Raw genomic sequence first — 21,781 nt, forward strand, 5'->3', positions numbered from 1 at the left:
GCTGTTATTTATTACCAATTGCTTGGTGTCTCTATTTTAAAAACTTCACTGTTAGAAGCACTGAATTGATTTAGTGGGTAGCTGCTTTCTTCTTCATCTTTTGGGTTCAAATGGGTAGTGGGTATTTTCTTTTTTCTCCTAGCCTTGGTGACCTGGAAGGAGACAGAGAGAGATACTATAAGATCCTAGCTAAAGCATTGTTTATATCTCTCCAGTCACCCATCCTTGCCTATTGCCCTCAAGGGCCTTACATGACCTTTTGCCCTCTCAAAGGCTATTGATCTTCTCTGCTTCATCTTCTTCATTGTATTGCCTTATTTTGAGCTACCGTTTTCCAACTGTGGGTTCCTTGAAGAGAAGACTCTTCATACTCAACATGACCTTGAGTAGGTTGGATATTTTCATATGTAGTGAAATTAATAGTGTCGATCCATTCTTTGGTATGTTTTTATGCCATTTCTATTTCCTAGACCTCTCTCTCTCTAGTGTCTTTACCCAATTAAGAAAGTAGTACCTACTCATTTCCTATGAAGTGCTAAACACTGTGATAACTTATAAATGTATAAGCATTTCTTCCCTTAAAATCCAGATCAAGAGTTAAATTTTCCCCAATATCAGCCAACTCCTAATTGTTAAAGCTGGAGTTCAAATCAAAACTCTTGCTCTTGATCTCTATTCAAATGTATTTCTATGTCAGTCTAAATTCTTCATGCATCTTGTTATTTTACATATATACAATATTCTTTGAATTATTTCTTCAATATCCATTTTTAAAAAATCTTCCCCATAGAAATGGGTATAAAGACATCATCTGAATTCTGTCCTCCACAGACAGAATTACCTATGTAACACAATGAAAATTTCATGTTTGGAGTCCTAAAAAAAAATGTCAATTTTCTCTTTGGTTAATCTGTTCCCTGTCTTCTTCCTACCTTAATGAAACTGTGATCACCACACACCAACTTAGGCTGCTTGTCAATTGTTTTCAGTTGAAAGCAGAAGAGTTGAAGTTTATCTCCTTCCTCACATTTGATGTTGTAACATTTTCCATTCCCTATAACTTCTATATTTCCTGAATCATCTTTTACTTCATAGATTGTTTTCTTTGGGTACACCGTTTTCTGCAAAAGTAAAATTAACATTCCTTTTCTGAAAGTCATCATATTCACAGTTGTTGTTATACATTCAAAAAAGACATTTTATGACAAAAATCACAGGAAAATATGAAATCTGTTACAGACACAGGCATACAGGTATTTTCACTGAAGTCTTCCCAAAGAATTTTCTCTTATTACTGCAATGATTTACTTTTGTTACCTAGAAGATTTGTGCCTGGAAATGTTAGGACAATAAATGTTCTTCCCGTTTTTCACTACTCCCTCTTCCTCACCAGTCTGGATTCTCCATAAACCGCCCTGATTGATCTCAGGAATCAGAACTTCGGGCAACCATCTTTATGTCTTCTGCTTATAAAGGGATGAATGAGAATTTGCTCCCATTTTCATTCATTCAATAGTTTAAAGGGAAATCTACAGACAGATAAGATCCCAGCAATTCATTCATTTAGACCCTCTCCATTTACTTACCTCTTTCCAGTGTTGTATCCAAGTAAGTCAATGTCCCCCAATTCATAGTATATGAGCTTCACAATTCACTGTATTGTGTTCATAAGCATAGTCTCTAAAGAGTGTGCTATAAAGTAGGTGTTTACAGTGAAGGAGCTTTTAAAAGAAGATTTAGAGAGGCTTAAAGTTGTCAACATTATAAAATATTTGCTGAGCTCACCAAGGTTGTCATTTTTTTAAAAACTGAATCCTAATACCCTGAATTTGGGGATTGATGCACCAATGAGATGTCTGTATATATTTTCACTTGTAAAAGAGAAAACTAGATTTACTTTCCTTCCAAAGGTCATTTAATACAGTAGTTCTTAGTTGCTAAGGTCTTCGGAAATAATAAGATAATTGAATAAGATACAAGAGTAATCATTAAGTGGTTAAACTACTATCTGCAGAGATAGTGAATTCATTATACTGAATGTTTTTGGATTTGTGAGGATGCCAGCCAATCTATTTATTACTACAAATGCATATCACAATAAATATTCACCCTTGTTCAGGGAAGCTATAGAAATAGTGTATAGAAAGAAAATAATAGGTATTATATAGTTGTGGTATTGCTTAAAAAATTGAGACAGTTGGCATGCCCCTGACCTGTGTCCTGAAACATTCCTTCTCATTGTGGCTAAGAGTAGGAATTGTAACTAGTAAAATATAGTTTGTTGGTAAGTCATTTTCAGAGAGCTATTTCAGAGATATCTTAAGAAGTAGGCTGTGAAAGGGTCACCCACTCTTATTCTCTAATACGTGGTGGAATGATTTCACCTTCTATCCCTAGCCGAGGTAGGGTCCTGTTTTACAGTATTGCCATTAAGCTGTGACTGGAAAGTTATCATATTTGATTCCAGGTGTTTGTGTAGAAAAATTAAAAGACAAGTTTTCAGGCATTACCTTGTGTAATGTAAACAACCCATAAAACAGCGTTCCAGCTACACCCTTGTGAATATGACAGATCTTGGGAGTTTCATTTGCTCTTTTGATAAGACGGTTGGGGACTTCAATCTTTTGGTCAGGACCAGCATCACACACAGTTGAAGCTTCATTTATCACCAGGATTCCTTTGAACTTGATGCAATTGGAGATGACAATGATATTCCTTTTTGTGAACTTCTCTTTTAGGTTGATGTTGAAAACTTTCACATGGAAATACTCATTCACAGTGGCCACTGTGGCGTGAAACATTTTTTTTACTTCATGTTCTGATGACTCATATACAAATGGGTCTATTGCATTGAGCACCATCACTGTCATGGCGTCCTTTTGGAGAACAGCACCTCTGGCAATGCTCTGAGTTTGGATCTGTGTCTTTTGGTTCTGAGTTGGACAAACACAGGGATATAAACATGTAAGTTTACCAGCAAATATAATTTAGCCTTCACATAAAATAAATCACAATCTCCAGATTGGTTCTAACAATTTTTATGTATTTATATCACTATGAATAAGCTAAAGAAGAACTCTTTCATTGTCCAAAAGGCTAATGAATGAAAGCAGTGGACTTCAGCCACAGAAGTTTGAACACTCTCACTAAAAATAAGAGGATTTGTTCTAACAGGAAGCAAGATGTTCAGCATGAACACAGAACAAGAATTTGAGAGCAATTTTTGAAGTACTTAAGTGAAATTATAATTAATTCAAATATATCCTTTACTTTTATGGCCAAAGAATATAAAAGGGGAAAGTTAACTATTGTTGATAATATAGAATGGTAAATATAAATCATACAGATGACATAGGACTTTAGTTACCACTGATCTATCTGGGATTACTCTGAGGGTACAAATTACAGTATATCTCCTCTGGATATACCAATCTGCTATAATTAAATGATCAAAACCAACATGAGCCTGCCCTCAGGCACCTCTTTTAAATGGGATCAAGTACAGTTAGTTACTATGGTTAGAGCCATATCTTTACACATGGATAGAGTGGATAGAGAGTTTTCCTCAACAGCAGGGATTTGGAAATCCAGAGAGATAGTGATAGGCATCTAATCACTTTTCTACACGGTGTTCTGAGCTTAACGAGTTTCAACAGAGTATTTCAATAAAGGGAAGATTGCCTAACTCTAAGACAGAGTATGAAAAGCTATGAACTTCATAGATTTGAGCATAAGTGTTGTTGTCTCCACAGACCCAAGGGAAAGAAAATAATACGTTATCATGTCACAAACAGTCATCACCTATGAGTGATTAGAGTTGACTTGAATCTGATTTTTTTCATCAGTGTAACCAAGTAGTACAACATAAAAATCAAAAAGCAATATAGTTAGTGGTAGTGATGGTTGTATAAGTAAACAGTAGCAACAACTAGATTTAAATTAATAATAAAGTTATAGGATATGCATAAGATAAAATAGTGGGTTATTATGAAGTCCTCAAAATGATCCTTAATGCACCCATTTTAAGGATAATCACTGAAAGTGGTACTGAGATTATGGTAGTAGATATTCAATCTAAAATAAATTATTTAAAAAAGAAACATAAATACTGATGTAGTCACTGAATATTCTATTCATTTTTTTTTTTTTTTTTTTGGTTTTTCGAGACAGGGTTTCTCTGTGTAGCTTTGCGCCTTTCCTGGGACTCACTGGTAGCCCAGGCTGGCCTCGAACTCACAGAGATCCGCCTGGCTCTGCCTCCCGAGTGCTGGGATTAAAGGCGTGCGCCACCACCGTATTCATTTTAACTTAGGGACTTGAAAGATATTCCTGAGATGTTTAATTGGAAAAACAAGTAATAAAGTAATAGCTATTGTAAGATGTTACACTAGAAATTTTTCCAAGTAATTACAAAACTATCTGAAAAAATACTAAGAAAAAACTTTAAATTACATGAATGGTAAGGTTTGGAGTGAGTAAAAATTGCTTCTGTTTTTGCCTAACTGGCTGACTATATTTCCTCAAGTGAGAAAAAAAGGAGGAGGGGGTAAGGAAAGAGGCATAGAGAGAGGAAAGGGTGAGTCCAGAGAATGGATGCTGATGTTGTGGTTTTCCTTCTGTGACAAATCATTTATTCTTTCAATGAGAACTCAGAAAAAAAAAAGAGGCATCAATCATCCCATTTTTCATGTGTTATGAAAATAACATTGACTTGATACTGGAGAAATACTTGACAGTCCAAAGTGAAAGTAGCCTGACCCAGGAAAATAAACATGAAATAATCAATTATAGCTCTCTTCCTTTTGCTCTCAGTTTCTCATGAATTGACTTCTCTTGAATTTCCAAAAATTCTTTAATTTTACTCACTATGTATTTTTCTCCCAGAATTGGTATTTTTCTATTATTTTTACTTAAAACCTTTTTATATAATATGTATTGATCATGATTCCCCTCCCTCTACGCCTGCCTCCCAGATCCTCCTCCCTCCCCATTCAACTTTGTGTTCCTTCTCTCACTCTCAAAAACTAAAACAAAATGAAAAGATGGAAAATAAAACCAAGCAAAACAGAAAGAAAATTCCCAAACAATAAAAGTAAAAACCATCCCCCACCCCGCACCCACACACATTCTTATTGTGTTGGCCAACCTCTCCCGGGCATGGGGCCTGCTCAGACTGTGGTGGACAGTGTTTATTGGGGAAAACTGATTTTCCCTTTGTTAGTAGATATCAACTGAAAATAGCTTCTTGGTTAGGGTTGGGACTTTTTGTCCACTTCCTCCTCTCAGTTGTGGGACCCCAGGTGGCTTGAACCTGTGCTTTTTAAATGTGTGCCGCCATGGTCTCTGAGTTCATATGTGCATCAGTCCTGTTTGTCTGAAAGACACTGTATCCTTGGAGTCAGGCACCAGCTCTGGCCCTTACATTCTTCCATCCTCCCCTTCCACATAGATCCCTGAGTCTTGAGGAGAGTGATTTGATGAAGACAACCAATTGAAGGATGAATACTCTAAAGTCACTCACTATCTGCACATTAGCCAGTTGTGGGTCTCTGTGTTAATTTCCATCTATGGCAAGACGAAGCTTGTCTAATGAAAGGTGAATGAGGCACCACTCTATAAATATGACAGCATGTCATTAAGAGTCATAGTATTGCTATGTTCCTTTAACAGAATAATAAAGAGTAGTAGGTTTCTCACAGGCCCATGGCCTACCTAGTCTCAGATTCTTGGCTGCTTTGGTAATGTCAGTTATGGGTTTCATCTCATGGAGTGAGCCTGAAATTCAGTCAAAAAGTGGTTGATTACCCCCTTTTCACCTATGTTATCACTTTGTTTTGTGACGTCTTAGTCTCAGTCTCACAAGACACCTATCAGAGCCTTAACTTGTATGGACAGCTCTCATCTTTCCTTCTTAGTTGTGCTGATTCTCACTTCTACACTTTTGGAAATTTCAGGTCTGTAAGTATCTATAGAAAGAATAGGACAACCATAATCTTACAATACACAGTAAAATGGGGGAAAACATTAGTTATGTGTCAAAACTGGTAATAAAACAAGAATCTTTAACTCAGGTAAGCACTATCCCAACCTAGTGTGGATAGGGCTTCTGGGAGTATGTATTTAGGATACAGCAAGATACTAACATTAAAATTCAGAAGATGGATGTGTTTGGACACTTACATGCTTTTGAGTTGGAGTGAAAACATAGTGTGACAAAAATTCTGAAGAAAGAAGTACCCCTGATTGGTGTTGAAGAAAAGTTATTAACAGGTTAGTCATATAAAAGGAAGAGATATGTGATAGTGCAAGAGAGAAGAAATGAAACCCATTTCTACTGAAACTTGCGTGTGCTAGAATATTCACCTCTCTCCCTGCCTGGGACTAACACAAGCCTTATTGTCAGAAGAAATGCCAAATTCATCAAGTTTTCCCAGGGCAACACAAGATTATGGTACAGAAAATTCTATTTGTATCATCTATATTTCTATGCCTGTTTCTGTCTTTGTATGATGATCTATATCTATCATAATCAACCTCTGTGTATTTTTAATTAATTAAATCTCAGTGATAAGTGCATGACATGGTCAGAACATCAAGATCTGATTCTGATATTTGGATGTGAGGCAGAAAACTAGTACCTTAGTCAAAGGCGTGTTGGATAAAGCTGAAGATGAGACCTGGAGCATTGGGGACTGGCAGCTGGCTGTGGCTTCCTCAGGACAGGGAGGGTGATCTGGTCCTTTAGACTGCTTGGTCCTTTTTGCTCCAGTCTTTTCTTTATTAATACTTTTTCTTTTCTGAAAATATATCCATTAGCCTGTTAATGAGTCTCAGTATCAATCGAACAGAATGCATCTTCATTATTAGGTAGTAGATTTATTATGCCTGAATATGCTGGGAACTCGAAGGAGGAACATGAACCCTCTTGCCAGGTCTAAAATATGATCATAAATAGTCATAAAATGTGTGCATAACTGGTTTAATTAAATAAAGAGAGGGGGGAAAGTTATATACACATTTTTTTCTGACATACCTCTTGGTAGGACATAATAGAATTTGAATTTGAAAACTATGGTGGGGAAACATGAACACCATTGTTCTAGCCGATTTTAAAGTTCACAGCTTTCTAATAGAAGTGAACACATATTAATGCTGCGTGACCACTTACCATGAGTTTCAATAAAGCTTGAAGACAAACTAATAAAGCAATGAGTCCTTGATGGACAGAGTAGGGAAAAGGCACTGCTGACCCCTCTGTGGACTGCCAGCCTGCAGCTGTTCCTCAAGCTCACCTGAGCTGTGGGAGTCTCCCCTCCATCAGATGCTACGGTGTTGCTGGTAGTCGATGTGGGTGTATCAGAGCCTGTTTCTTGCTTCCTTTTTCTCAGTGGGGATTTTCCTTTTACTAGAATGGGTATAATTTTTATCACAACAAATGCATGAACAAAAGAGCCCAATAAACCAAAACAGAGGACTAGGAACCATCTAGTTTTCCTGCCATTTTCTCTCCATTGCATTCATATCTATGTTTATTCTATTAGTTTACTATGGGGGCACACCACTAAAGGCATTGCCTTAGAGACAGTCTCCACTACTTGATGTTTTTATTACTTGTCTCGTCTAAAATGAGAAAATGCTTCCTGTCCTTGAACCCTTGTCCATCAGCTAAGCTTTTCTCATTTCCATTCTCCGAAAAATCCGAATTTTTATCACACTGACTAGTCATGTTTTGTGTATAATACTCTCAAATCATAGAAAGCAATGAAAGGAAATCTGATATAAACTTGTGCAATGTAAACTGCAGTTTCAGATCTTCATTATGCTAAATGCTGGGGTCAGAGTTGCGTACCCATATATCTAATACTTTTTTAATCCAGTGACTTTATAAAGAGAAGCTTCTTCACATCTTTAAGATGCAGACTTGTACTTAAGTATTAGATAATATGTGTTAGCAGAAAAGATATTAATGAATGGGTAAGATTGTTGAGTATTAAATTTAGTCTATATGCTTTAAATGATTTTTTTGTTGTTCACTTTATCATTTTATGGTTTTACTACCATGTTGGGTATTCTAATCTATCTCAACAACTGCTTCTTATTTTATTTACCTCCAATGTAAAAGAAGTTTATCCTGAAATATACCATATTTCTTTGTGAGAAAGCTTTTCTTGAAATCAACTTGTTGACATCTGAAATGCTTCAACCCCCATAATGTCTAAGGCACACAGTGGTAAAGCGACATATCAGCTCTGATCGCTACAGGGAGCCAGAACGTTTAGGGAGGGAAGAAAAGGGATGAGTGTCCAAGGTGTTCCCATGTTACCTTTTGCTCTCTCTGTTCTAAGCCTTTTAGCAAGGTTTTCAAGTTCTTTAATTCTTTGACACACTTCTATCAGCTTGTTCAGTCCAGCATCTTTTGGGAATTTGTCCTCCATCAGGTCAGCTATCTGAATTTTGTCATAGTCGTCTTGCATCTTTTTTGTTAGATTTAGTTCTTGTCTTAGTAAGGACTTGATTTTCCTAAACTGGTAGTCATCCACAGCCACATCCTCTAATCCTTCTTGAAGAACAATTGTCTTGTATTCACTCATTATCTCTACAATTATGGACAATCCTAAATGATGAAAATGGACATAGGATTACAAACATATACAGACAATTCCCAAACAAGCATATTCCTGTGTGAATGAATGACTGCAATTGATAATGCCCATAACTGCATGTGAGAGAAAAACTGAGTTAAATACCAGCTGTGCAACGGTGAAGACTGGATGTAGAACTTCTGTATTAATAAACAAGTCTAGGATATTCTTTCCCATTAGCCCTGTTAGGTGACTTAGACCAGTGGCAGTTGTGGTGGAAGAAAAGAGTTGGAATCAGTAATTGTTGCAGTGTTTAGAGTCTGGGCTATGAGTGTTTATATCCTGGATCCCTTTTCCATTCTTAGTTGGTTCTGGAGCCTGTCTATTGGTGAAATTATTAAGGCCACTCCACATAGTTAAAAGGGAGGTTTATTTTGTGGGGTAACCTACAAGTGAATGGATAGTTTACAGAGTCTGGGAAAGGCGTGGCACAGTATGGCACGGTTTACCTCCAGCGTCCGGGGTCCAGGAACTAAGAGAGCCCATGCATTTGGATCCCGGGTCTTCAGCGTCCTCTCTCAGCCCCGCTTTCTAGGTGTGACCATTACCGAAGCCTCAATGGGGGTTGGAGCTTCCAGATCAAAGCTGGAATGGCTACCCACTACATCTCCGCCTTTTGTCTAAATAAGAAGGTTCTAACCTAATACAAGACTATATACAAAGGAATGGTTATCAAATATTGTTCAGGAGTAATGAGGGATAATCACCTAGATAAGATGGAACTACAACCAATGCAAACAATATCAAGCAAGAAACACATACTAAAATCCAGGGAGGTCTAGAGTGTGGATAAATGGGATGTTGCAAAAGATCATTCCAAAAGGTGCTTCCAGGTCAAAGCTGGAATGGCTACCCACTACACCTGTCCCTGGATATCTACCTGTGAATTTCTGATTTTTCCCATTCTAAAGCGATCTGTACACAAATGGACTGCATCCAATTACAGTGTAGCTGGATGAACAATGACTGACGTCACATGATCATGCTGAGCCACTGACCCTTGTCCACTAGACTTTCCATCAAACACCCTCATTAGCATCCTGTCTCTCCTGGGCTTGGATTGTGATCTTTGGGTTCTTTGTGCTCATATTACTGTCAATTTCTCCAACATCTACATACTTTACAGAGCAGCACCTTAGTGTTTATTGGATGTAATTGTGTCTGTAGTTTCTTGATTTTTATCATTTCAGGATTGACTCAGTTGTTCTTATTTGTTCATAGACACAATTTTCTACCTCCATGTTATGTTAAAATCCTCCCCAGACCTTTTAATAGTTTCCTAATTTGCTAAAAATATTCCTTCCTCCTAATATATATTGGAAGACCTTGAATAATTGGCACTCTTCCATTTAAGTTTATTTTTAATCCTGAGATCATATGCTTCAAAATATAAAATATATTCCTATTGTCAAGGTTTATGGTATGTCTACCTTCTTTTTCATTGTTTAGAAGGCCATTCTCACATTTCTTTCTCTGTCTACTTTTCAGAAACTTTGAAAACTTTAGAGTTAAGTGGGGTGTGTAATGAGAGGATATGATAGTAGAAGAAATAGAGGACTAACTAACACTAATTATGTTTCAAAAACAAAGTGGGAAACCTATTACTATAGAAGTTTCCATATATATATATATATATATATATATATATATATATATATATATATATATATATAAAATCTTCTATCTATCTTCTATCTTCTTCCCTCTATTTCTAGCTATCTAAATATCTGTCTATCAAGAATTCACATGAAGCCTGGCGGTGGTGGTGCACACCTTTAATCCCAGCACTCAGGAGGCAAAGTCAGATAAATCTCTGCGAGTTGGAGGCCAACCTGGTCTACAGAGCAAGATCCAGGAAAGGCACCAAAACTACATGGTGAAACTCTGTCTTGAAAAGAAAAATATTTAAGAAAATAAAATTCATGTGAAGTTACTGTATAATGGACAACAATGTTTCTACTAGACACCACAGGTTAACAAAAAGCCCAGTGCTAGGAGTGAATTTGCTCTCTTGAAGTTATTGGACTGTCAGTTCTCATAGATGCCCCCAACATATAGCCTATTGACAATGCTCTTGGATACACTCCAGAACTTTATGTTAAGACTCTATTGCAGAAGACACCACATTCTTGAGTCACAGAACATGGAGAAATCAACTTGATACTCACCTAGAGGCTTCATCCCTACTGACTAGATTTTCCAGTTCTGGAAAGTACTAGGCACAGTACTGGAGTAACAAAATAATCATTAACTTTACTAGTTGTGGATCCTTGCAGGTAGAGTAAGAACCCGTCTGACAACATGCTCACTGATGCAGCAGTGGCATCAATGTTGTGGGGTTAACCATCCATTTTGTGATTTGGTCTAAGGCCTGTATGAGTGGAAACCCATAACTGACATTACTGACACTGAAAACCTGCGATTAGACTACTCATTGTCTCTAATGGAAAATCTATTTATTTTACACTGCTAAATAGGAATAGAATTAAACTTATTATTAAGCCAATAGGTCTTTCAAACCTCATCAGAGAAATTTGTAAGAAACTAATAACAAAAATTAGAAAATTAGAAGCAAGAAAAAATTGGCTTTCTGGAATTTCCCAAAATTTCCATGGACAGAGTGTTCTGCTCTGTAGTTCATTCACATTTTAAATACTTTTGTGATGATCTTCAGAGAATGGAGTGAGTCCAATAATCTAATTCAATTTTTGGGTACTTTAGTTTTGAAATCATGCCTGTATGGAACTCAGTTTAATTGGCTATTAAATATCTAGGTGTGTCAATTGCTTCCCCTTTTTTTTTGGAGAAAATTTGAACATTCTTCATGCTCAAAGAAATCCAAGGATAAATAGAATATACACACAAGGACATATGATAGGGAAGATAAAGAGAATTAAGAGAAAGACATACTCTGTAAGATGTAAGATATTAAAAAATAGATCATCTATATATTTAAGGAGGAGATTGAAGTTGATTGTCAACAATGAAACTACCTTCTTCAGAGCAACATTCTAATTTTCCTACAATACTGATCTCCTGGCCCAGGGAAAATGAAAATAGAAAATTTTTATTTGGGTTGGTGTTAGTGAAAACACAGCTATTTCAAATATAACCAGATATGTGATGACAAAGACTATGTGTAATTTTTATGGGTTCCATTTATATGAGAACCCTCATTTTCTTATTGAAGTTTTATTGTTTTGAATTTGGACTAATCATCCAAACTTCAGTAGAATTTCTAGTATTACACAACCATAGTATACACGCATCAATGCCAATCTATGCCCACTAGATTCTGGTATCAGTACGTGTCCATCCTCAGCACTGAAAAGCTAAACACTTGAAATGTTCAGTTTCTTTTAAACACCTAAAGTCTCTTCCAAATGTCAAAGCCTCTCTAAAATGTTCCAAGTCTCTCTAAAATTCCAAAGTCTTTAAAAATTCAAAGTATCTCAACTGTGAGCTCTTACAAAATAAAAAAATCAGTTACCTACATTGTTTTTCCGAGTTGGAAAAAACAGGTTATAATTTCATTCAAATCAAAGTAAAATCAAATTCTACAGTGTAAAAGGATTCTCTGGTATGCTAAGGGCCTTGGCAGCTCCATTTCTCCTGCTCTTCTATCCAAACACACACAGTGGTTCTCCTGTGCTTAGGTTACCTCTCTCCACATACATCTTTAGTATCATCCCATGGTACTGACATCTCAAAAATGCTGGGGTCCCTATGCACCTGGTTTGTGTCTTCACCAATGAGCTTTCATTGCCTTTCACAGTGACAAGCCTCAGCTATTCCTTATGATCTCATTTTGCCTTCAAAACTAGGACCACTTGGGTGAGTCTTTCACATTGCATAGTTTGTCTGTCAGCGCAAGATATGCCCCTGTCGCCCTCCAGACCACAGCTTCTGCTTCTGTGTATTGAGAGAGAGAAGACATTTCCCAGATTATACCTCAATAATGTTGGTCTCTTCTTAATCACAGCCAATTCTTGAGTCCCAGCTGACCAGAATCACAGATTTGTAGTTGAAAAAGTTCAGTGTCGTCAGTAGATTCTTTAGGGCACTCTCAACCTTCCTTCTGAAACTTCCTAGCCAGGCCCCCATCATCTGCACTGCCCTCTGCATTATCTTGTAAATTACCATAATAGTTCATTAATCTCTAAGCACTCAATAGCTTTTATTCTCAAAGTTACAAAGTTCTTTCATAATCCTTCCTAAAACACAGTCAGGTGTGTCACGATAATACCCCAGAAACCCAGTACCAATTTTTCTCTTAGTTATAGATTCTATTGCTGGGATAAAACACCATGACCAAAAACAACTTGGAAAGAAAGGGGTCGTGTCATTTTACATTTCCACATCATAATCCTTTATTGAAAGAAGTCAGAGAAGGTACTTAAGGAACCTGGAGGTAGGAACTGAAGCAGGAGCAATGGTAAACACTGGTTACTGGCTTGATCCTCATGGTTTCCTCAGCAGTCAGGATGCCCTGCGTATGAGTGGCACTGCCCCCAATGGGTCACACACTCATATCAATCGTTAATCAATCATATGCCCTACACACTTTCTTATAGACAATTTTGAAGACAGCATTTTCTCAACTCAGGTATCTCTGCCCACATAATTTTATCTTGTGTCAAGTGGAAAAAAAACAATAAGAATATACCCTTAGAAAGAGATAATACTTTAAATGTTGGTTTTATATACCAATAATAGTGTACGGTATATATTAGTATTTAATGTGCTGTGGGATGTTCTGTATGGCAAATGTGTTGCTGATTGGTCAATAAATAAAACACTGATTGGCCAGTGGCTAGGCAGGAAGTGTAGGCGGGACAAGGAGGAGAATAAAGCTGGGAAGTGGAAGGCTGAGTCAGAGAGACACTGCCAGCCGCCATGATGAGAAACAGCATGTGAAGATGCCGGTAAGCCACAAGCCACATGGCAAGGTATAGATTAATAGAAATGGATTAATTTAAGCTGTAAGAACAGTTAGCAAGAAGCCTGCCACGGCCATACAGTTTGTAAGCAATATAAGTCTCTGTGTTTACTTGGTTGGGTCTGAGCGGCTGTGGGACTGGCAGGTGAGAGAGATTTGCCCTGACCAACCGTGGGCCAGGCAGGAAAACTCAAGCTACATAATAATAAGTAGCAACATAGAATATGTTTTGACCTAAATGTACAGATGCACATATACCCTATTCATGTGTATGTGAAAAGAGCATACTCATCTGTGAAATTGAGAAAACCCAAAATATTTTGATAGATACAGCAGTATATTTCTCAATTCCTAAATTAACAAGATATAAACATCTGTAACAAAATTAGAATGTTTGAGAAACATAAATGATACACCAAGAGACATAACCTTACATATATACACATCTGAAATCAACTTCTACAATATTCTGCTAAAGTACACATTAAGAACTCTAAAAGGTACTTGAAAGCCTTTAAAGTATTCTAAAAGTAGGCAATAGAGATATATTTCTAATTAACTCTCACTCAGGCCCCTACATTTTGCACCAGAAATAAGAAACAAATCCAAACAATGTAAAACTAAAGAAAACAAACAACTTTAAAGATGACAGAAACTAACTCACTGTGACAGAGATAATGCTGAGGTAAAAGATAATGATAAGGACAGCTATGGATGATTAAAAAAATGTACTTGAATAACTTGAATCCGTGGACATTGTACTATACATGTCCATTGTGTCTCATGCTGGGCAATATCAGAATACTACAGTGTAGCTCCATGTCCTGATATATTTTCACTTAATATTATTTCACAGTAATTCCTTGATGTCACTATCCTATCATTTACCTAGTTGATTGCCACAGCCAACAAGTTCCTTCACACTCTCCAGCCAAAATAACTAAAGCCTTCTCCTCAGTTCCATGTACTCATACTTACACTTAGAAAGTTATTTTATTATCTACAATAATCAAAATGCATATTTGATGGCTCAATCCCCATAAGGATGTAAAAAAAGATGTCTGCCATCTCCCCTAACAAAGCATCAGAACCTAGCTGCTGTGGGTTCACTGCCCTGAGAGCAGCTGGCACCAGCCCTGATCCCTCCACTGTCCTCTGAAGGAAGCAGCACTGATTTCCCCTGTGACCTTGTGGGTTCCACAGAGCTCTCAACTCTTCAAAGGAGTGGCAAGACTCACCTTCTGGGAAATTTCTTCAGCAGTGTCCAGATCCTAGTTGGTCTGCAAGGCAAGAAGCAGGGATAGTTTCATTTGAGTAAGAAGACAAATCTCTCTAGATTGGGCAGAGATGTTGCAAACCCTGAACTGTCAAGAACACGAAGTAGTTTAAAAGATGGGAAGAACAGCACTGGTCAGAATCATTTCAATTTGACTCAAGTGGTGCAACCCTGAGTGTCTTGCACTGTGCTCTCTCTGAGGAGAGAAAGGCTGCAAATTGAGGCCTCCTCCCATTGGTTTTCCTGGCTAGTGTGATTGAAGGGTTTCCATCTTGTATACACTTCCCTACACTGAAAAACAAAGATCTGCTGTGCTTAGCTGTTCTTCTTCCATGTCTTCATAGACATGTCTTCATAGGTGGATGATCCAAGGTTAACCCTTCATGTCTAGCACACTTTCCTTGCGTCACTGAGAAGCGCATTCCTTTGAATAAAGGTAATTTATTAAAGGAAAAGTGTGAGCCAAACAGACACCTCCTCTTTTCCTCAAAAGGTGGAGGTGGCAGGAGAAGAATTCAGCAGGTTCTATTGTCACAAAGAACAGAATATGTTTCCTGGATAGAGGATCATCACTGATGCAGGTACTTTTAGTTTATGCACTTATTAAAGCATTTCCTTAATTTTCATTAGTTACTAAGCCAGAAGATTGTTTAACCATTATCTTGCACTTTTTGCCTTCAATTAATGGAAAGGAAATTGGCATTAGCTGCTGCTCTCTGGTCTATAGTGAGGCTGTTCTTCCTTAGGTGACTCAGTTACTGAATCCATAGTGTTTCTCAATTACTTATTGATAAAGATAATAGATAGTAGGCCTATTTCATGACAATATGGAAACCTTGCTGAACATGTAGTCAGACCAAGGACCTGAAATAAATTTGCCCTAATTACGATTCTGTTGAGGAAGTTGAGGAGTCTTTGCTCTGATGTAATTCTGAGACACAGTTTTGTGTTGTGGGAGCCTCCTAACCAATCTACAAGCAGGATCATTGAACTACAGAATTTAGATTTGCACTGCTGGATTTTATTTTTATCTTTGTATTATTGTTCCTCTGCTCAAGTTCTATCCTTTGAAATTAGAAATATGTGCCTCACTTTTTATTTTACAGGAGTCTATATTTACATTTAGGATACCCAGGATTTTTAAAAGGACTTTGGATTTCTATAAAGTGTTGAAAAATTTAAAGAATGTAGGATTTTAAAACATGGAACTATGTCTTATACTGTATTTGCATGAGCCCCTGGGGAACAATGAAGGGAAATTAGGATTCAAAAGAGCTGCTTTCAAGTGAGAGGGGACAGAATGAAGTGGTATAAAGGTGTAAAGTGGAATACTGGAACAATATGGTTAAGTGCAATTGGAGAATGTGGGGCAGATTGTGGAGGGAATTTTTGATTAGAATTACAATTCTAATGACTTTTCAAAAAGTCATATGGAAAACTGTTCCTATATATACTTCATAAAATATATACATATTCATATATAAAATTGTTTAAATGGAATTATTCTCCATTTAATGAATAACAATGATCCTACTAGATACCAGGAGCTAACAAATGAATATCCTAGTGTCAATAAAATGTTACTTCGTTTGGAGTTGAACTCCCATGATAGTTCCTTCCAGAACTCGATAAAGACATCACATACTTAAGTCATAGAACATGGAGACATCAGCTGGTAGTGACCCTGAAGTTACATTCCCATTAGTTAGCTTTTATAGTGCTGGGAGGTGCTATTCATACTACCAGCAAAGAAAAGTAGTCACCAATCTTACCGTTCTTCTTAGGAATCCTTGAAGAAGAGGGGGAAGAAAAAAAAATTTAAGAGCCAGAGATCGTGAATGACTACAGGGACACAGAGTCTGCCAAACACAGCTGGGCAGTTACACATATAAACCCAAAGTAATTGTAGAACATCATAAGACTTGTGCAAATTTAAGCCAAACAAAATTCCAGCATGAAGTAAAGGGAGGTGGACACAAATTCCCATAACAAGCTAAGGAATATTTGTCATTTGATGGCGGCTGGGAGAGGGAGAATCATTCTTGTTAAAGGCATGACCCATGGTTGGCTGATCACAAGCTGTACTTGATGGGTTTTTTTTTAAAAAAAAAAAAGGAGATACAAAGTTTGGTAGATAGGGAAGGCAGTGTATATCTGGAGGGAATTGTAGGAGGGGGTGAATATGGACAAAGTACAACGCATGAAATTCTCAAAGAACTAAAAAAAAAATGATAAAGAAACAAACTACAGTTCTTCTAAAGTGAAAAATGCAAACTTGCTAAGGCACACATATGCTTCAAAATAAAGACATGATTTTTTTGAAGGTAAAAGAGGAAGTTCATAACATGGTTGAGGGACAGACGGAAGAGAACATAGAGTCTGTTAATGTAAGATAGACACATCCCGCAGTGAAATGGCGGGAGCAGAAGCAGAACAGAAACCTGCTGGTACCAGCCCATAATGAAGGACCTAATCAGTCTAGTGAAAACTTCTGTCAAATGTGATTTAAGATATGTTTCCCAAGGTTGTTAATAAAACATTCCTTAACCGTGGAAAAATCCAAAATTAATTAAAACTAAAGACAATCCTGTTTATCTGCATTAGTGGAGCTTTAATAAAATTGAAGGTAAAAACTCTTATCAAATACCAAATATGATAAACCTTCTCATCCTAGAAGGATATAATAGTTCTAATTATGGATTTAGCTACTAATGATTGTGCCTGCTATTTGTTATTATTTTGTTTCTTCACAGCTCTGTAAAATCATGGAATATATTTTCATTTAGTGCACATATCCACACACAGGCATGCATCATATATATTCAGTGTCTGTGAGAGCACACAAGTCTGTGAATTTGAAAAAGATCAGAATGAGAACCAACAGTTTTGTGGTCAACACACCAGTGTATTAATTGCTGAATGACTAAGGTGAAAACATCTGTAAAAGATCTAGAACTTTGAGCAACATAACTGGTAAACTTAGCAGGATGGGTTCAATACTTGTACAATACTGAAATCAACATTTAAATTATGAAGTTCAAGTACACATGGAGTACTATGTGAGGAGACACAGACAGCCTTTAAAATGTTCTAAAAGTAGACAATAGAAGTATGTTTCCATTTAAATCTCCTTTAATCCATACATCTCATGACCAAAAACCAAAACAAATAAAATATAACCAGTAACTTCCACAATGACAGAAATTTTCTCTCAGTGACTAAATACTACTATTAATACCTTGTGTGATGAGTAGAAAAAGAAGTATTAAAATGCTTATGAAAACAGTATGTATTTGAATAGCAGTGGTTCTGAATCTTAGAAAAATTTTAGTACACACATCTGTTGACTTTCATGCTGTGTACTATTAGGATTTTATAAGATAATTCATCTCCTTGTGCAGATGCATTTACACTCAATATTACTTCACGGTAACTTTCTTATCACTACCTTGTGCTTTATGCAGTCATGTTCCACAGCCACCAGGATTCCATGTACTCTCCAGCCAAGACAACTAAAGCCTTCTTCTCACTTTCTATTTACTCATACCTACACTTAGAATGTTTATTTTACAATCTCCAGTTAATCAAAATGCATCTTTTCTTGTCCCAATCCCCAGAGATGAAGAAACAAAGATGTCTGCCATCTTCTTGAATGAAGCATTAGACTCCAGCTGCATGGTTTCAGTGCCCTTAATGCAGCTGGAACCATCCTTGCTTCTCCCACCCTCCCCTGGAAAAACCACTAGTGATCCCTGCGTTCCTGTGGATTTCACAGAGCTATCTGCTCTTTATATAAGAGAGGCAGCACTTACCTTCTGGAAATGTCTCAGTAATGTCCGGATTGTAGATCCTCAGCAGGGCAGGAAATAGAGCTTGTCTATTTCATGTAGGAAGATAAATCTCTCAAAAGTACACAGCAAGGTGTTGAAATCTCATTAAATGTTGAGAATATGTAGTATTTACAAAATAACAGTGAAGACAAGGAAACTGTTCACAGTAAGTTCCCAACTTCAGCAGTGCTAGCTGTCTTACCCCTTGCTGTCTCCCTAGGGAGGGTTGTAATGAAATTGGTCTCCACTCAGCAGTGTTCATAGCTTTCGATTTCCCCAGCTTCTAAACCAGAACAGTTCATTTCCTGTTACTAATGTAGTTTCAAGGAAAAAAAATAACCACAAAAATAGAATTTCTCTTTACTCAGTTATTTTTCTTACAAATATAAGTAGGCACAAAGCCCAACACTGAGCCTTTATATCCAACAGATTCATACGTGGGCCACTGGGAATCTTACTCTCAGTTTAATGAAGATGAAATCACCAAGGGATAAAAGTGAGTCACTCAGCTATTTCAACCTCCTTTCTTGTCAGATCCTGTTCCTCAAACTTGGTTGAACATTTCCTGGATAGGGAAAGATCTGTGATGAATTACTTTTGTTTAAGCACTTTCCAAAGCATTCATTAACTTATTGATGGTGCCCAGGCCATGAATTTCCAGAGCATAAATTTACAAGAAACATGTAAGTCCAAATTCAGTTAAATAGGAAGTAATTTGCCATTACCTGCGGTGTGTATTACAGCTAAGCTGTCGTCTTTCAGTGATTAATGATCCCTTAGGCATCTTTTATGGGAAAACACACCAGATCATGGGCTATCTCTATAAAACGGAACTGAACTTTCTATATAGCACTGACAATATCAAAGCCTTGAAAACTTATGAAAAGTTCTGGACTTCTGGTAGCTTCAGAGCCTAGAACAATTGTTTTCTGACTGATTTTTCCTGTTAAGGATAGTGGATGTTGTCTGCACTACTGTTACACCAAGGCAGGGAACAAATGACACAATCAGTGAAGGCTAGTTTGAGAGCTTTAAAGGTGATCCACAAACAGGGTAATGCCATGGATTTTGGTAATAGTAATGGTAATAATCAACAGTAATGCCATCGTCTGGCAGTGGTCCATTGATTTGGCTGGATAGATGACATGAATGTATGTTTTCCAAGGGCTGGGGTGCTGTGGGATGGTCTGTATGTCAAATGTGTTGCTGATTGGTCAATGAATAAATCACTGATTGACAGTGGCCAGGCAGGAAGTATAGGCGGGACTAACAGGAAAATTGAGAGAACAGGAAGCTGGGTGAGGGAGACACTGCCAGCCGCCATCAGGATAAGGAAGATGTAAAGTACCGGTAAGCCACAAGCCACGTGGCAAGGTATAGATTAATAGAAAGGGATTAATTTAAGCTGTAAGAACAGTTAGCAAGAAGCCTGCCACGGCCATACAGTTTAAAACCAATATAAGTCTCTGTGTTTATTTGATCGGGTTTAAGCGGCTTGGGACTGGCGGGTGTCAGAGATTTGTCCTGACTGTGGGCCAGGCAGGAAAACTCTAGCAACAAATGGCGCCCAACGTGGGGCACGAACCCACGACCATGAGATTAAGAGTCTCATGCTCTACCGACTGAGCTAGCCGGGCTAAAAACAGCTTCCTAATTGTCTCTCTCAAATGAGCGACAGCTGCCGGTTTGAGCTACTGGCGGGTTGCTGGCGTGCGCGCTCGACCTGCAGTATGGCGGGAATGAGGCCTCTGCAAGTGACACATTAAGCTACATTGTGGATTTAGCCTTTGCTAGTACAAAACAAAAAAAAAGAGGTTTCTGGGCTACACGCTGCTTGGATAAAAGCATAGACCCACGATAGCTCCCAGAGCTGGTGGTAAAGTACCACGCCATGTTGGGAAGCTGCGGTGGGCGGAGCCAGCAGCCACAGCTGCTGCAGCTTAAAGCAATAGATTCACAATAAGACAGATTCAGATGTAATAGTTTAAAATGTGTGTAAAATATACGTAGGCTTGAAAGAGACAAAAAAAGGTGATATATACAGTATAGAAACAAATACATGGTTTTAAAAAATAAAGTCTTTAAAGAGACAGTAAAATTAATATAAAAAATAAGCCACGTAGGGATGACTATTACACAGAGAGTCTGGATTGTGTTGTCTTTGGGATTCTTAACTACAGAGAGATGTTTGATTGTAAAGGAAGCTGAGTTAAACCAGTACGTATATTTTAAAGATACTTTGACTTCAAAATTTGGATGTAAGGATATGTTGCTTTGGAAAAGAGTCTCTTTTGTTTCCACAGAAAGCAAGAGGCTATGGATTTGTTCCAGAGTAAGATACATCAGGTTTGACCAGCCAAGACCCCCTGAAAGGTCTCTGATGACACCATGGCCCAGATGATCCAACATCCAGAACTGTTTCAAGACAACTGGCTCAGATGATACAGCCTCACAGACTACTCCATGATCCTAAAATTTTCTTTGTTTCCCCAGAAGATACAGCGCCCCCCTCCAGCAGGAAGTAGTAAGAGAAGCTACGCCCAAATTCCCAAATATACCAAGCTGACTTTGGAGATGTGTAAAGGTTAAAACCTTCCTTTTTAAGAAAAGAAAAGGGGAGGTGCTGTGGGATGGTCTGTATGTCAAATGTGTTGCTGATTGGTCAATGAATAAATCACTGATTGGCAGTGGCCAGGCAGGAAGTATAGGCGGGACTAACAGGAAAATTGAGAGAACAGGAAGCTGGGTGAGGGAGACACTGCCAGCCGCCATCAGGATAAGGAAGATGTAAAGTACCGGTAAGCCACAAGCCACGTGGCAAGGTATAGATTAATAGAAATGGATTAATTTAAGCTGTAAGAACAGTTAGCAAGAAGCCTGCCACGGCCATACAGTTTAAAACCAATATAAGTCTCTGTGTTTATTTGATCGGGTTTAAGCGGCTTGGGACTGGCGGGTGTCAGAGATTTGTCCTGACTGTGGGCCAGGCAGGAAAACTCTAGCAACACTGGTGTTTGGCAGTTCTTGTTTCTTTCTGTATGCAACAATCCAGGAGATTGGGAAGCCTTTCATCTTCAAGTTCTTTTATTGTTTT

At 37.7% G+C, this 21,781-nt stretch overlaps 1 protein-coding gene and 1 non-coding gene across 2 annotated transcripts in view; both read right to left on the reverse strand.

The window, feature by feature from the left end:
- LOC128110016 (interferon-activable protein 204-like) overlaps positions 1–18,958 on the reverse strand; it is a 47,739-nt gene extending 28,781 nt beyond the window's left edge. The window contains exons 1-7 of the mRNA XM_052737696.1: positions 18,670–18,958; positions 14,820–14,861; positions 8,324–8,614; positions 7,293–7,405; positions 6,639–6,797; positions 2,511–2,933; positions 933–1,121 (exon numbers count right to left, since the gene is read on the reverse strand). Coding sequence (XP_052593656.1) covers positions 933–1,121; positions 2,511–2,933; positions 6,639–6,797; positions 7,293–7,405; positions 8,324–8,591 — 1,152 coding nt within the window. The 5' untranslated portion in view covers positions 8,592–8,614; positions 14,820–14,861; positions 18,670–18,958. The remainder of the gene's footprint in view (positions 1–932; positions 1,122–2,510; positions 2,934–6,638; positions 6,798–7,292; positions 7,406–8,323; positions 8,615–14,819; positions 14,862–18,669) is intronic.
- A 1,293-nt stretch (positions 18,959–20,251) lies between these two features.
- Trnak-cuu (transfer RNA lysine (anticodon CUU)) lies at positions 20,252–20,324 on the reverse strand. Its single transcript has one exon. It is a non-coding gene; the product is annotated as a tRNA-Lys (tRNA).
- Between the last annotated feature and the right edge of the window lie 1,457 nt (positions 20,325–21,781).

Source organism: Peromyscus californicus, unplaced genomic scaffold (assembly GCF_007827085.1).
Source record: "Peromyscus californicus insignis strain IS unplaced genomic scaffold, ASM782708v3 Scaffold_14__1_contigs__length_90479793_seg_2, whole genome shotgun sequence".
Taxonomy (NCBI): Eukaryota; Metazoa; Chordata; class Mammalia; order Rodentia; family Cricetidae; genus Peromyscus; species Peromyscus californicus.